Source organism: Alligator mississippiensis, chromosome 11, assembly GCF_030867095.1.
Source record: "Alligator mississippiensis isolate rAllMis1 chromosome 11, rAllMis1, whole genome shotgun sequence".
NCBI lineage: Eukaryota > Metazoa > Chordata > Crocodylia > Alligatoridae > Alligator > Alligator mississippiensis.
The window spans coordinates 22,428,516-22,445,717 of record NC_081834.1 but is presented as its reverse complement, the minus strand read 5'-3'; the positions used below and the strand labels follow the sequence as shown (position 1 = coordinate 22,445,717).

The 17,202-nt window shown below is 42.3% G+C and overlaps 1 protein-coding gene across 2 annotated transcripts in view; it reads right to left on the bottom strand.

Annotated features, from left to right (window-relative positions):
• The window catches only part of SCG3 (secretogranin III), a 43,661-nt gene extending 32,992 nt beyond the window's left edge, over positions 1-10,669 (bottom strand). The window contains exons 1-7 of one of the 2 annotated variants that reach the window (XM_006261063.4): positions 10,263-10,669; positions 9,504-9,556; positions 8,858-8,903; positions 8,547-8,762; positions 7,299-7,441; positions 6,145-6,306; positions 5,162-5,339 (exon numbers count right to left, since the gene is read on the bottom strand). In XM_006261063.4, the coding sequence (XP_006261125.1) occupies positions 5,162-5,339; positions 6,145-6,306; positions 7,299-7,441; positions 8,547-8,762; positions 8,858-8,903; positions 9,504-9,556; positions 10,263-10,350 (886 nt within the window). In that variant the 5' untranslated portion in view covers positions 10,351-10,669. The remainder of the gene's footprint in view (positions 1-5,161; positions 5,340-6,144; positions 6,307-7,298; positions 7,442-8,546; positions 8,763-8,857; positions 8,904-9,503; positions 9,557-10,262) is intronic. The other variant, XM_014605959.3, reaches the window with a different exon arrangement.
• Positions 10,670-17,202: the final 6,533 nt, after the last annotated feature.

The window sequence follows — 17,202 nt, the reverse complement described above, 5'->3', positions numbered from 1 at the left end:
AAACAAGACTCTATAATTTAATCCCACTAACTACCTGTAGCTCAATCCATATCACTCTTACCACTCAAACAGTCACTCAGCAGTCTGTTACCTGTATGACTTGCATTGAGATTTGGTAGTGAACAACTGACTAGAACTGTACATACCAGCCAGGCAGTTTAGAGGGAGATGTCACTGATCTAGTATGGACATACAGATCTTCAACAACTTGCATCATTCAAAATATTCAATTTTAATGGGGAAGGAAATACTTTATGGGCAGAAATAGAGCATCTCAACTTAATAATACCACAGTGGTGTAGCGAACTTCGTTGGCAAAACCAGTAGTGCTGGTGGTGAAACTGGAAGTGCTGCGGGGGACTGAATACCCCTGGAGAGCCCGACTGGTGCCCCCCCAGCCAGCTCTCCCCCACCCCCCTCATCACTACGCTACTGTAACACCTTTTAAAAAATGGAGGATTCTGGTAACCAAAGACTGAGCATTTTTTACCATAACGTCTTACATTTAAGATCTTCAATGTCAATAATGCATATATTTCAGTTTGCTTACTGATCTCATATCCACCATATTTAACTTTTTAACCTCAATTATATTCCAGAGAGGATGAAAAAAGGCCTTTGACCTGGTCTCCCATGATGTCCTCATGTTCAAATTGGGAAAACGTGGCCTCGACTACTTCACGGTCTGGTGGCTAGGTAACTGGCTCCATGGTAGGACCCTACTGATTGATGGAACTGAGTCATCATGGCAAAGGGTGACCAGTGGCATCCCCCAAGGGTCAGTACTCAGACCAGTGCTTTTCCATATGTTCATCAACGATTTGGATCCAGGTATTAAAAGCAAACTAGCAAAGTTCGCTGACGACAACAAGCTGTGGGGGGTGAAAGGAGGATCTGGGAAATTACAGGCCAATCAGTTTGACCTCAATCCCTGGTAAAATCCTGGAGAAAATAATCAAAGAATCTATTACAGACAGGATAGCAGGAGGCAGTATTCTGAAGAATAGCCAACATGGCTTTGTTAAGGGCAGGTCATACCAGATCAACCCCAGATTTCCTTCTATGAGCAGGTTACTTGCCACCTGAATGGGGGAAATGAGGTTAGTGTCATATACCTGGACTTCAAAAAGGCCTTTGACCTGGTCTCCCACAAAGCCCTCATGAAAAAATTGAGAAAATGTGGCCTTGACTACTTTATGGTTTGGTGGCTAGGCAACTGGTTCTGTGGTAGGACCCTGAAAGTATTGATTGATGGAACCGAGTCACCAGGGCGGAGGGTGACCAGTGGTGTCCCTCAAGGTTTAGTACTCAGACCAGTGCTTTTCAAAATGTTCATCAACAATTTGGATCCATGTATTAAAAGTGAATTAGCAAAGTTCACTGACAACAACCAACTATGGGGGAGTGTGGTCATGCTCAAAGACAGGCTGGCAATACAGGCTGACCTGGACAGGCTCACGAGGTGGGCAGACCTCAACCAGATGTCATTAGTACAGAGAAATGCAAAGTGCTCCATCTGGGGAGAAATTATCCACAACACGCTTACAGGCTCGGCAGTGCTACGTTTGCCAGCACCACATCTGAATGAGACCTGGGTATCACGATAGACACCAAAATGAACATGAACCACCAATGCAATGCCATAGCTGGCAGAGCTAATCAAACATTGGCATGCATCTACTGAGGCATCTTGAGCAAGGCTAAGGATATCATTCTTCCTCTCTATTCAGCCCTGGTCAGACCGCAGCTGGAGTTCTGCATCCATTAAGGGCACAACATTTCAGGAAGGATGTGGAGAAGCTTGGGAGAGTCCAAGGAGGGCCACACGCGTGATTAGAGGCCTGGAAACCAAGATGTATCAGGAGAAGCTGAGGGACTTGGGATTGTTTAGCCTGGAGAAGAGAAGACTAGGGAGGGACTTGGTTGCAGCCTATAAGTATATCTGAGGAGTACATCAGGGGGAGCATCTATTCACCAAGGCCCCCCCAGGGGAAGACAAGAAATATTGGGCACAAGCTGATTGAAGAGCGCTTCAGGCTAGACATAAGGAAAAACTTCTTTACAAGCAGAGTGTCAAGGATTTAGAACAAACTCCCCCGAGAACTGGTACAGTCATCCACCCTGGCCATCTTCAAAAAATGTTTTGATGCCCATATTGCTGGGATCATTTGATCCCAGCAGTCTTTCCTGCCCATATGCAAGGGGGCTGGACCTGATGCTCTGTAAGGTCCCTTCCAGCCCCTAACAACTATGACACTATGAAAATAAAAAAAGCAACATGAGCAACAGGCTTCTTATTCCAATGGTCATTCTTGCATGTTCACAAACAAGCACATTCACAGAAGTAGTACCCCAACCTTTTCACCCTGCAGGTCAGATGGGTAGTGCCAGGCCTATCTGTGGACTGGATCCAGCTCGTTGATCTGATCTGGCATGCAGGGTCAACACAGCAGGGGCCTGAGCCAGCCACATGGCAACAGCATGGCCCTGACCTGGCTACAAGGGGTGAGTGCATCTGGGACCCAATCCAGCTGCGCAGCAATGACTTGGCCTTGATCCAGCTGTGCAGGGCAGGTCTGGCCAAGGCTCAATCTAGCCATGTGGCAGTGGCCCAAGGCTAATATGGCCATGCAGTCCTTGGTAATTTGGCAGCAGAGGAGGAATGGCTGCATTAACTGCCACTGCTCCTTCACCACCAAATTTCCCAGCCCATGGGGAACCCTTTAGGCCAGATGACATGGCTCCATGGGCCAGGGATTGAGCACCCCTGCTGTATACTAAAGCTGTCTGAGGATTGGGTAGGGATGTGTGGACTTTCATTACTGACTCTGCAACCAAAGGTTAACCTAATCATGACAGAAGAAATAGTGGCTGGAAGAAGAAAGGTTTGAGAGTGGGATTACTAGGGCTAACAGGATTATCCTAATGGGAGCAACGCCAGACTTTGATGTAGAGTTCTCTATCAGATGATTTCCTTTTTAACGGCAAATCCTACTCCAAGTGGAGGGTGAGGAGGGAATAAAGGGAATCTTTCTTCAAGATGGAGAGTAGCAGTGGAAGCTTTTGAACATCTGCAATGTGCACTGCTGGTGGGCCCTGGCTGCAGGACTGTGGCCTAGGAACAATCAGCTGAAGCTGCATGCAGGATTTATTATACTTATATCTGAACTGTCCAGAAGACTCTTATCTGTAAGTGGTCTTAAAAGCAATCCTGTAGCAATTGCAGTGAGCATCTTTTATCTACAACTGGATAGGAGATCTGGCAGTCAGAACACCTCATAATAGAAAGAGATTTTGGAGGACATTCATTACACCTTAACTAAAATATTTAGAATAACAGCTGTTCTGAAAGCTAAAAATCAACAAGTTGTGGCCATGATATTAATGCATTTAATACACTGGAATTGTTACTTGACCCCTGAAAACAGGCCTGGCCTCCAGGTATCTAATTTTTTTGTCAATACTTGAAAAAGTAGAGGGACAGAGCACTGACTGTTTCAGGACTGGCCATGGCAGAATAATAAAGAAAAAGAATATGCTTTCAAAAGCAGACTTTATAGAAAGAGATTCAACATGGCAATGCCACTTTGTATATGGGAACTCATATAAGCTCCATGGGTTCTTATAGAGACATTTAAAATTTGTCATGAAGTTTATTGATTTCCACAGAAATATGATTCAGCTACTGGAGAGGTGTCTACACTTTCAGTACTGGAATGGATCCTCATTCTCTCAGATCATGCTTGCAATAAGATAAAAACAGGAATTTTCATGATAAAAAAGTACCTTGCCTTGAGTTAAATTGAGTATGGCATGACAAATCCTTTTCTCCTGCCCTGACTTTCCTCACCACCTTCTTCTCATTGTTCTTTGCTTCACTCACTCATGTTTTTGCAATAAACTTGTCAGTCTTTCTGCATCATGAGCACAGAATTCATCTGCCACCACTGAGTTACATGAGAAATTATTGGCATACTATATTGTATGGGCCACTGGTAGGCAAGGATAGGTGACAACACTATTCTGGCCTTAGCTCAAGGCCCAACACAACTGAGGAGCTGCCTCTCAGAAACTCTACACACATATTGGTAGGGGTGACTTGAATCTTCTCGTCCTCAGCTGGCAGGGAAGGAGCCTGAAATAGGAGACAAGACTAAGACATGTCTAAAGACTGATTCACAGTTCTACTTGCTTGCTTACCCATTGAACTCTCTGCTTTGTCAATAAAGAGAGGGGAGAAGGAAGAACCCTCAGCCCAAGCTTCTAAGAGGAAGGGGAGGACAAAATAGGAGAGTGCAAGCCTTCTGGAAAGGACAAGGGGAAAAAAAAAAAAAAAATCACCTCTGGTCCTGACTCCTGCTCCTGTCCCTACTCATTGCCTGTGGGGATGGGTGGTGGAAGGATCCAGGTTTCTTCAGAGGGAAGAATCTGCCGAGTTGTTGGTTTTGTTGGTGACAGTGAAAGAATGGTTGCTGGCTGAGGAGTGTGAGAGTGGGTAAGAGACAGTGTGCACTGACAGAGCAGCTGTGGCTAGGTGCCACAATCTAGCTGATAATGCACTGGGACAGAATAATGCATAACACCAGAGAAGGAAGATGTGATTCAGGGTCTTCATCACAATATAGAATGGAGTCTGTGGTTTGAGAAAAGGATAGGAATGCTAAGTATAATTTACTGGCACCATCACTGTGCAGATGATGACAATATGGCCTGATTCACTTTCTCATTTCCCTTAACTCAGGAGAAAAGGCTCTTACTGGCAACATCTCTGGGGAAAACAATTTGCCATATTTTTCTTTCTTTGTCTTAGAGAGAAATGATAAAGAGAAAGAGATTTCAAGACTCCTGGGTTCATAGCCCCAAACTGTTAAGGTACCTCTGTGGAGGTAATACACTTTGTCCCTGGGGAGTGGAGTTTGTGACATCATTCTGCAGCAGTCTCTGTAGCTGAACTAGGGATGATCTGGATGGGATCTGAAAGGAGTTCCATCCAGTCTTTCTTATCTTAAGGGAGAAGTCCCTGAGACATGGGGCCTTGAAGTTGGTGGAAGAGATTTCAGGCTGAGAAAGAAAAATGGAAAAACCTCAACACACAACTAGATTCTGCTTTCCTTGCTAAATAATGCTCTAAAACACACTACTGAGAAAACATAGAGCTCACCTGAATTAAGACTTTTCAGCAGTGCGTAAAAGTTTGGGAAATATTGGAGGTCTTCAAAATTATTGTCTGAAGGGAGTTCATTTCTTCTTTCCAAGGCATTAGAGGAAGGCCATGTGTTATCCAAAGTATCATCAGATTCTCCGTTAATAAAACCATCTTGATCAGCGTTGCTGGGGGTCTTCATAGAAAGAGATTAGAAAAACAATGCTTTACATCAGGGGTCAAACATACGGCCCAAGGGCTGGCTCCAGCCCATGTAGCCAATGTATCTGGCTCACCAGGGAAATAGAAGTTTGTGGGTGTGGAAAAGTGGGGAGGGTGGGGAGTAAGGGCTGACAAAGCCCTGGTCAGCCTCCAGCTGCTTTGCCCATTGCCACTGTTGGGGACCTAGGTCCTTGACCATTGGCCCCACTGCTGCCACTACCCCAGGACCTGTGCTTGACCCAGAGCCACAGCTGTTGCTGCCATATGCTCTATGCCAGAGCCATTGCTGCTGCCCTGGCATGAAACATATGTCAGTGCCAACAGTGGTGGAAGCTGGAGCTGATGCCACTGCTATCTCATGTATTGGGTTGGAACTGAAGCTGCTGCCACCACCACCACTCCATGCACTGAGATGGATCTGGCCTCCAAGAAGCCCCACAGCACATACCCAGCCCAGGGCAGAAGGTGAGTTTGATACCTCTGTTTCAGGTGACATGATTAGAAGAGCAGCAAACATTATCATAACCTTATGCTGTGTACTGGCTTGAGCCAATATTTCTCTAATTGGAAGAAGATCAGTGGCTCTTAGCATTATTTCAATATGTGATCTTGGCATAAACTTTTATGTACTATATTGCTCATGTTTCTATTTGATGGCATTTCTTTAAAAACATTCTTACAGTTTCCAGACTGAACTAATTATTCCCTAAAGCACAGAACAGTGCATTGGTCTACTCATACTATTTAGTGAGTCAAAATGATTAGCTAAGAACAGTTACCATGTTTTCCTCCTGTTTTTCTTCTGTATCACTGTCTGTTCTGCTTGGAGGGTAATCAAGAGCTTCTGACTCCTTCTCACCATCATTTGCTTCGTTAGCAATTAACTGTTGTAGAACTTCAGCCACTTCATCTTCCAGAGTATAGGCCTGGCTCTCTGTAATCTGTTGACATACATTATTTTCCTTATGTACTCTGAATTGTAAACATACGGAATTTTTTAAACCAGTCTTCCATTAGTTAGTTAGTCAGCTATCTAACCTGTTTAATTGCTTCAAGGTTGAATACAGCCAAATTAGATTTGATTTCTTTTTCTGTGGAAGAAAGGACTAGATAGCTAAAACCATGGGCCCTGGTTGTGGCCTATATAGGTTACATATGGTGGAATATAGTCATATATGAACTGAAAATACAGTTAAACTTTTACAACTTCACTACAATACATTTTCATTCTTATGTTAATTCTTTTACTTGAATGCAGACTCAATTTTGTTGGTGCTTTACACAGATCTCCCTTTGAAATGCATAAGAGTTCATCATGCAAGATCATATTTAAGAAAAAAAAAAAAAACCAAAAAGGGAAAAAAAGAGTAGGTATTGCAGTAGATACACTAGTCTGTGATATCTGGAGATTTGGAATCAAACTGAGTTTTTTGATGGGTAACAATAAGAAACACTTATTAGGCTAGGTTCTGCTGGTGTATACCATTGTGCTTCCAGTGAAATCAAAGGCGCTACTACGTTGACTCACACATTAGAGGGTTGTGGCCCAGAGTCTTGCCATGACAGTGACGAGATACTTGATAAGACAAAGGAAGTAATTGAAAACAAAAAGGGAAATAAAAAAGAGTGTGACACTTTCATTCTCATCCTCAGTGGACTTTTGTCCACATCAGAACATACTATTACTTGCCATCTCTGGTTGCAAAACCCAGGATGCGAATAGCAAGGTTATTGCAGGGCAAGATGGATGTGCAATGGCACAAATGAGCTGAGAAAGTTGCCTAGAGCCTGACTCTCTCTTTCTGGTTCAAGTCAGTATTATTAGCTTGTCAGTTTTAGGCATATTGAATTTATCCCAGTGATTAAAACAGTAAATAAGGGTGGGGACACAAAACAATAGAACAGTTACGTTAAATGATAATAGGAAACTTACTAGACCCAAATTTAGCAGCTTTGAGACAATTTTATCAAATACTCCTCTATCATTTTCTTCATAAATTCTTGTGGCAATCTTCTGGACAATATCTTCAGCAGTTAAGGGAGTGCCATCTAGTTGATGGAGACCATCTGGATCATCTAAAAGAATTACAGTTTAACTGTATAAGGACCATCTCTATTTCATTGGATTTAGATATCTTTTAAGAAATACCTGTACGTATCTTCTTTCAGCTCAACCACTCTTTTTTTCCCAGATATTTGGGTACATTTATCTGCTGTGCATTGGTATTGTATGTTTGTAAAACATCATACCAATAACAGTGCAATATGTTAAATACACAACTGGTTGTTCTGCAAGAAGTCTCTCCTTGTAAGTACAAATAAAATGACAAAGCACAATCACTTGCTATTTATAAAAGACTATTTAAATGTCATACTACTACATTGCTCCTCTATCTGCTTACATGTATCTTATTGATGCTTATATTAACCATATGACTTAGAAGACAGGTGAGAACATGGAAAATATTGGTTTTTTTCCTCTTTGGATTTCAGCAAATTAAATATTTAATCTTGCAATCCTTGTCCACTCAAGTTATATCAATTTGAAAGTAAACAAGGTAAGCAGACTTTGATTATGACCATGATCAGCATACTTTGGTATAATTAAATAATACCTTAAGGCAAATCCAGCTCACCTTACTCCAGGGACTCACTATACCCACTGAAATCAATGAATTTTGCCTGTGATTAAAGCAAGCATAATTTGGATCTGAATATTTTTTCCTTCTCCGCTATGTGATAAATAACAAATGTGCCAGTAAGACAATTAATATATGGAAAAATCCCTGTATATTAGTTAATTCTATAAAAATAATACTTAGAGTGTACTTTCTTTTCAGTAACTGAAATGTACTTATGTTTATATGAAAACATAGCTTACAAGATATGATATCCTCCTGCCCCTGAATCTGACAGCTATACTAAACATATACAGATTACGTATTTGTAGTGGATCCATGGAAGTGAACTGTGAAAAGTGTCACTGACCATGAGCTTCTCTATACTTGTGTGCCAAGTTGCAGAAGATGTTAGGTAATAGGTTTCTAAACTAAAAACCAGTTATTAAAATTACAGTCCAGTGATGAGAATGGTCCATTTTTAGGTAGATGATTGAATGATTCATGACTGCAATAACTTGCATGAAAAATCCAACCTAAATGTTACTGAAAAGTTGAAATACCTTGAAATTTATAATCCAGCCCACTTTTAGTGGAGTCATAGTCATCCACGAGCCTGCGGTTCTTGGTGGAGTCTGCATCATCAAGGGCCAGTTGTTGCTCATATAGGGAGCTTCTAATTGATGCCCTCTCCTTTTCATTTCTCTCTTTTTCTGCTACTGACTGTAGCAGGTTCAAATCATCAGCAAAGGAATAATTTCTGAATTCTGGCTTATTTTCTGGAAAATTTATTAACACACACATGACATGTAGTCTCAGACCTCTCAGTATGCTACTGTGTAGACTTGAAGAATTAGCAGGAAAAATGGTTTACCTGTGGAGACTGTTTTTCTGATCTTGTCTGTCTCCGCTTCAGCAATCTGGTGTATGAGAACAAATCCAAAATGGGAAGAATGAGTGCATTTTACCACATGTTCTTTATTCACCTTCACACAATAGAATGTATTTTCTTCATACTATTTTAGGAAAAGTTTTACCGCACCCTTTATTTAGGAGTCAGGGGATATTTGCCTTATTAAGATGTGCAGGATCAAGCTCTTGGGCTTTTTTGTTTGGTTTGGTAGTATTCTATCCTGGAGTCACAGATAGACTTGGCAAAGTTATAATTTATTGTAGCACTGCTTATTGTAGGAGGTTGATTTTGCTTCCCTTCTTCAACCCAAACTTCCACTGATTTCAGTTAGATTCTGAGGGAAAAGCTTCTTTGTGTTGTTTTGGAGACAACAGAACAACCTATTTTTGTAGGCTGGTAAAACTACATGCTGTTTCTTAGCTATTATTGAAACTCTAAGACATTTCATGCCCAAAGCCCATCAATGTTTATTTTCCTTACATACTCTTTGTTAATCTGGTTGTTAAACTACTAACATTCTCATCAGTGTGACAAGTGAAAGCTTAGAAAATAACATTTACTAACTTATAAATTCAGTGAATATTTTGATCATTTTCATTTTACCTACCTGTTCCTCCAAAGGTCTCTCTACACTTAATTGTCTGTTGTGAATAGCTTTATCTAGAATAAATAGATATATATATATACATTCAGTTGTGGAGGCATACACACATACACAGAGGCAGAATATTAAAAAAAATCACCATCTTCTTCCTAAACACTTGCATTTAAAGTGATGTCAGTTATACATCCATACAAAACAAATCCAATGCCTCTGGCATGGGGAAAAAACAAGGCTAACTCTTTAAATTAGGAGGACAAAAATAGTTTGTCCTTTTTTCCCCCCCAGGAAAGAAATGTGCCAGAAAGGTACCACATGCTGGGCTTCCCCTGTGCTCTCTGATCTGAAAACCCACACATACATTTTAAAAACGTGTGTAAGAGCTTGACTAAAATAGCCAGAGGATAATCAGATTGTTGTAACCAGGAGATTAAAAGATCTGTTACATCCACAATAGGACCACAGTAAGAGAGACTTGAAAACTGCTGCAGAACAGATACCAGGGCCGTCAGAAGAGAAGCAGCTGTGAAATAAAGAGCCTCTCCCTCTTCTTTCACCTCCTAGCTCCAAGTAAAAGATCAGATCATTCCTCCAGGGCTGGAGAAATACCCCTTGAGCGCCAATTGAGAGAGAGAGAGAGAGATGGCAAAAGGGAGAAAGAAAAGAATTGAGAGAGAGAGAGAGAGACAGAGAAGTTTTTGCTTTTCCTTCTTGTTTCCACATAAAAGTTGTCCCATCCCAGTGCAAATGGGCTAAGCCACCTACCTCTGTTCCCCTCGGGCTTAGGGAAGCCGTGAACGTGGCCCAGAGTCAATGACAGCACCTGAATCACAACCGCCAGCTTGAGGACCATCCTGGTGTTGTCCGGCAGGCCGGCGGTGGGCTGTGGCGGCCTGGCCGCGGGGATCGGAGATCGGGCTGGTCCGGGCTTCTCGCAGCACCGGGGCTGGGCTGATGAGCGCTGCCCGAGCCGGCTTTGTGCGCGTGTCCTCAGCCCCGAGCCCGCAACGCCCGCCCCGGGTGCCGCAGCTGCGGCGGGAGCTGTCCAACCCCCTGGTGCTGAAGTCCCAGGAGCGGCGCCGTTTGCTGCACGGTTTGCGGGCGAGGGCTAGGTGCGCGGCTGCTCAGCCCCTTTTCTCCTTCCCGAGCAGGGAGGGATGAGCCAGCCCCTGTTGATATCCTCGGACGGGGACGGGAGGGGAGGAGCCGGGGAGGGAGATTGCGGCGGGAGGAGCATGCGTACACCACCCAGCCCCGCCGGAGCCAGCGCTCTGCCCGGGGCCGGGGCTGGGGCTGGGGCTGGGGACGGCGCTGCAGGCTCCCGGCTTCCCTTCCCGTCCTGTAGGAAACAAGATCATCGCCCCCCTAGCTCCTGCAGAGGCGCCGCTGCCACTGCTCGAGCCCTGTGGGAAAAGGTCAATCCGATGCACAAGGCATATGATTCAGGGGCAGCATGCTTTCTTTCCGGGAAGCATGGAAGGAGGTTAAATATCACGGTTTGATTGTAGGGCGATCTGTGGGAGAGGGTCCGAGGCGCAATCAGGACTATTCCACCTATCATGCTATTCCACCTCCACCCCCGACTGCTTGGTTCGGGGTCAGCACAGAAGCAGGATGTTAGACAGGATTTTTACTCTTTAAAGGAGACAGTCACTCCCGTGTAGTAGCTTATAGGCCCCTTAAATCCGGCAGAAACCATCTGAACAGCAATGAAGGCATAGACCTCAGTGACTCCTGTTAGTGGGCAGGGCATCGCCAAAAGTTTAAGGACAGCATGTCTTGCCCTTGGTGTTTAGAAGAACAATAGCAATAATAGTTATTATAACAATCCAGGAATGCTAATGAAAAGAAAACAAAACTAAAGAATAATTATGAATAGTTGGGCACATTATTATAAATGTAAAATTAAATTAAGGCATGACACATACAGAACCACTCCGAGTCCCCTGAGATTTTAGGAATACATTTCCTCTCTTCACTTTTAAGTTGGAACAAAAGGTCAGTGTGAGGTGTGTGTACAGCAGCTGTATTTCAGTACTAACTAGAATCTTAAATGAGACCATTGGGTCTGCCTGAAAAATGGGAGATTAATTATGATGCCATTTTAATAAAAGGCCTCACATTTTGTACCTGCAATTAACTGTGGATGCAAAATTGCAGGTATACTTGAAAGAATTTCAACAATAACTACCTGACTGAATTTCAATAGTTCACAGGGTGACAGCAGACAGAATTTCTGGCTAAAGAACCCTATTTTAGAAACACACTGTAGGTAGATCTACTAACTAATATGTGCCTTCAGTTCTGAAATCTGAGAACAGAGAAGGCAGTTGAATTGTTCAATCTCCAGTCAGTTTGCACTAGTCATTAATATAGAAATACCAAGGGAATATGCAAAAGTATAAAAATAGTAATAATCCAATCTGTAATGTAACCATTATTTCTCTAATGCAATGGCCCTTTATAATAAACAATGTTTTCATTCAGTTTTAACAGAACAGTAGTAATCATGGCAGAAACCTTGAGGTACATAAAATTCCCTGCTCAGACAGAACAAGTGAAAAGGACTGAACACTGTTAAATACACTTGTTCTGCAAGAGATCTTCCCTGTACTATAGCTCCCTCTGTTAATACAATTTTAGGAACTGCTCCAGTGTTAGGAATGATAGGTAATTTGTCCCCAAATACCTTAAGTTAGACCATAGAAACATACACCAATGCCACGCAGCCTGCAGAGAAGCTTTTACATTAAAAAAGCCTCTCACCATTTAATTAAATTGCACCTAAATGGCACTTAGTAGATATTCTCTCTCGTACATTCCACCGCCATCTTTAGCATATATATCACTAGGAATCACTGAATTATGCCTGGGCTAAATGCCTAGTGTTACTGAGATTGAGAATTGAGATCAATTCCAAAGTCAATGCATCTTGAGTTTCTCTCTCAGGATTGGGCTAGTGATCATACATCAATTCTTTCCCTTCTGTACCGACTTTTTCTAATGGTTCTAAAAATGCAACTCTCTGAAAAGGCAGTATTTCCCTTTTCCTTTTTAACTTCTCCACCTTTTTGCCTTCCCCCAATTTCATATCCACCCTATGCAACAATACCCTGAACAAGACATACATCAAACTGAATTAGTCATTCAAATGGAAAAACCACCAGATGCCGTAAAAGGGACACATTTACTTTCAACGTGTACTACAAATTTACTACAAAATTCCTGAAATAGTGAGGTCAGAAAAGAGACTGTAAATAGCAATTATCCTACAATGAAATACAATGCAGCTGTAATGAAATAGCCTTTTAAAAACAAGTCTCACAGATGACGGATGTTGTTATTTCTGCAGGGCTAAACTATCTCCCTCTGTGCCAAGGCGGAGTAGCTGAATGTGAAAGAAACCCTCACCCAGCAACCATGGAGTGACAGTGAGTTTGTTATACAGCTCCTCTTGGAGCCCTTGAGGCTGCAGTAGTTATTACTATTCCTGAAGTTTCACTCCTGATACGTGTGCGCGTGCATGAACAGCTCCCAATTAAAGCCTGGCATAAAACTTCAGGTGCAAATAATGCATAAACTCAATCAGGAAAGTTAGGCTTCTAAATGTGTGTTGTGTAGGCACAAATAATTGAACCAGTTGTTAACTGCCTGCAGTACTGGGGGCTGCTTTTGAACATTTGGCCCAATGTTCTACACTAATGTGAGAATAATAAACATACCTGACAACATACCTACAATGGTCCACTAAATAACTATAAAAAACATATTTAAGCATCAGAGCGAGGAGTGCACTACATGAAATTACCACCTTATTTTTCAATACATCTTTGACTTTACTTGGTCTCAGCTGTTTGTTTTGCAGGTAAAAGTAAGTTCTTTTTTTAATTACTTCCCCCTCCTCCTCCTCACACTGTGGAGCTGATACAGCCAAGGGCATGAACTGGATTCTGTTTTGGCTCATGCATTATCAAAGTTCCTATTGCAGACCTGTTTATTTCTAAAAACAATACATAAGCCAGAAAGAAGATAACTTGACTGTCAGATGTTGGAACAAATTTTAAAAAACAGTAATTTAAAAAATTCAAACATTTTACATGTAAAATCAGTATTGTTGATACAAATTCATGGAATGGTTTGCTTGTATTTTTGGAGCTGATTGTTCTGATATAATCACACTTCCAGGTTTTACATTTAACAAGAAAAGCAATAATGGGAGAACATACCTTGCATGCAACATCAGCTGTTTTAGATTTTGAAAATTTTTGACCTGCGCATGTTTAATTTCTTTCTCTTAAGACTTTACTAACAATATATTTGTGCACTGCACATTCTTGTCACTTAAAGGGAAAGAAATGCATTGTTGGAAAGTGCTATTAGCCATCTTTATCTGAAGCATTGTTAATAGAAGTATCTATAACCAGCTCATCTTTCAGGAAGCTTGGACATCACAGGTAAGCTACTGATCCTGCCAATACTTATGCCTATGTTTAACTTTGTGCTCTCTGAGTGTTCCAACTGACTTCAGTGAACCAGTTCACGGTAGGTAAAATGAATCATGCATGTAGACTGTTGCAGAATTGAGAAGATATTGTAAATTCTTCTCTGGTAGTAATACAACTAACCAGTTTTAAACTTTTAGATTCAGCGAAAGTTTTGCTCACATTTTCTAGAAGAAAAAAAACCTTTTGGGCTGAGAGAGAGAATTTATAATTTCAATCCAAGAGGAATTTGAGAAAATAATTTATTTAAAAGGGTATGCGTGGGTACATGCTCAAAATTTAAACCTAGATAAATGTAGCCCTGCCTACACCTGCTATCTTAAGCAAAATGATTAACTCTCATGGACTTCAATAGGACTATACTTTCCCCTTCTTTGCAGTTCATCAAGAGAAAAAGCTTTCAAATTTGTGTGCAAAAATGTATCAAAGAAAATGTGAACATCTCGTCACAACTGTCTTTTTAGGTGCTGACAGATATGCAAGTCCCTGCTCTCACTTATGGAACTTCACATAAAGTGCCATGAGTTAAGAGACCCTCAGTAGTCTGTTGAGGTAGCGGGAGGAGAAATCGAGCTCCATTTTGGAGCCAGTCCAGCAGAAGAGTCTGCCTGCAGCCTCTCTCCCCTAACGCCCACCCACCAGCTGTGGTGCTGTCTGCATGGAGAGAGGGGGAGGGAGCTGCAGGCTGGGGTTTTCCTGATCTGAGCTGGAGGGGGAGGGGACTGGGGAGGCACAAGATGGTGGGGGGCTCCAATCCACCCCCACCTTCCAGCTCAGGTTGGGCAAATCCCAGCCTACAGCTCCCTCCTTCTTCCTTCTCCCCTCTTCCTTCTTGCAGACAGTACTGGGGGCAGGCCTCAGCCCCAATCACACTGACAACTGGCCTTAGGGACCAGAAGTTCCTTAAGGCACTCCACATTGGAGCACCTTCATCTGAACCCTCATTAGATGCCCATGCATATGTGTCACGGGCATGGCCGTAGAGTGCTTTCGTGTAACAAATGTCACTTCCATCAGGGCTTTTTATGCAAGACCTAGAAAAGCCTGGTCTCTGAGATAAGATAGGGGTGACTAAACAAAGAGTCCCTTTTCCTTAAAGGGATGAAATCCATACTGAGGTTGCCAGTCAAGCATTGTGATTACTTCCTGCATGTCTGAATGCCATTGCTCTCTTGGTGCATGCTCAGTTCCACCCTTAGCGGCTTCTGTGGAAGCCTTTGTCCATATATAGGCAGACAAGGTTGTTTGAGTGAATCTGATATCTTTTATTAGACCAACTTAAATAGTTGGAAAACAATTATTAAGCAAGCTTTTGTGTTCAAAAACCCTTCATCAGGCTAAGGAAGATTCAGCAGTGGGTGTGTGCTCTTCCTGGATGGAATGAAAAGTAAAGGATGAAAGTGGGGATGAAAGTGGAGAGATACCTGGGGAATCAGATGTCAGGCAGGTATCCCCACTTTCATCCCCCTTCTCTCTCTTCCCCCCTGCCAGCCTCTCTCTCACCCATTGACTCCTCAATCTACATTTTCACTAACTACCTGTCTTGTATGCATACCAGCCCAGCCTCTGGCTTCTTTACTTTTCATTCCATCCAGGAAGAGCACACACCAACTGCTGAATCTTCCTTAGCCCGACGAAGGGTTTTTGAACCCGAAAGCTTGCTTAATAATTGTTTTCCAACTATTTAAGTTGGTCTAATAAAAGATATCAGATTCATCCAAAGAACCTTGTCTGCTTATGTCCTTAGACCAACACAGCTACAACCTACACCCTTGTCCATATATAGGCATAGGAAGTCATTACAATTGTATTTCAGGGCAGACCTGGGGCACAGCCAAAGCTTGGCAAAGAAACCAAGAGAGAGTTTTGCCAACAGAAATCAGGATGAAATCCTGTAAGTGCGAGGCTACTGATGACAATGAAGTTTCTGCTTACCTAGCACCTATTGTCATTTTAACTCCTGTTAAATTGTCCCTAAATGTAATCATATAAATAGATTCAATTTTGGGGAAAAAATCAATACTGTGCTGGGGGGGTGGGGGTGGGAGGGGAATGGTATCTGAAGACAGCCAGACTCAGGAGTTTTGGGGCTTTTTCTTTATTGTCACAAATGTTACTTTTCATGGATGAGAAATCCTGGGTTCAATTTAAGAGAGGAATAACAACTGGCAGCAATGCAAAGGGTATAGCCTGCTTTTTTAAATTTATACGAGTAATACTTTCTTGTGCGAGTAGGAGTATTTCAAGGAACATAAATAGTTCCTTGGAATAGTAAGAACTCCTGGACATCACTCGGGGCTTAGATCTTTCTCTTTCTTCCAGATTCTGGCTAAAAATTACAATCCTGCCTCATTCTTATCCACCCAGAATGCTGCTGCAGAGATAATTTTTCCCAACTTGGGACCATTTCACCCTTTTCTTTGCATTTTTCATATCATAAGCAACTTGCTGAGACCATTTATGACCTATTATCTCTTCTTGATTACAGAGATTTTGACTCTCTCCAGGCATCAGGTGATGCCAGCCTCATTGCCTACTTGTTGAACTTACAAACAAGCACCTTTTTCCTCTGTCCCATGGTGCCTCCCATGCTTGGAAAGAACTCTCCATAAACTTCAACAAATCTATCCTATTGCCTCCCTTCAAAATCCCCCTTAAAACTCATATTTTCATGATGCCCACAAACCATCTGAAACTGGTTATGCTGTTATGGTACCAAGATCCTCACCTCTTTCTAACTGACCAATATTGGTCTCATAGTTTTCTCATTTTCTCCACATCTGTTCATGTCTAATCATCTATTTCTTTTCTTATACTTACACTGTAAGACATTAAAGGTGAGGACTCTTGTGGCACAGCCCAGGATGCTCGTGACACAGCCCAGCAAAACAATCAGCTCTTGGTCCATTACAAGGATCCCAAAGTACTACAACACCACAAATAATCATTTTAATAAATGTTTGCAGGTTCAAAGCCAGAGACTAGTTAAAGAGAAAGCATGGCAGCTATCACACTGTGGATGTTGGGTCAGATCCTGCATACATTAGGATGGCACGGTGCATTGTTGGCATAACCTTTGAACTCTCTGGATCCTGCGGCCCTTCAGTGGCATGGATTTTGGATTGGTTTCCTCAGTCATCTATGGACTCATTGATGATTTCCCTATTTACTGGAAGACTGTCATCCTCCTATCGAGGGACTGG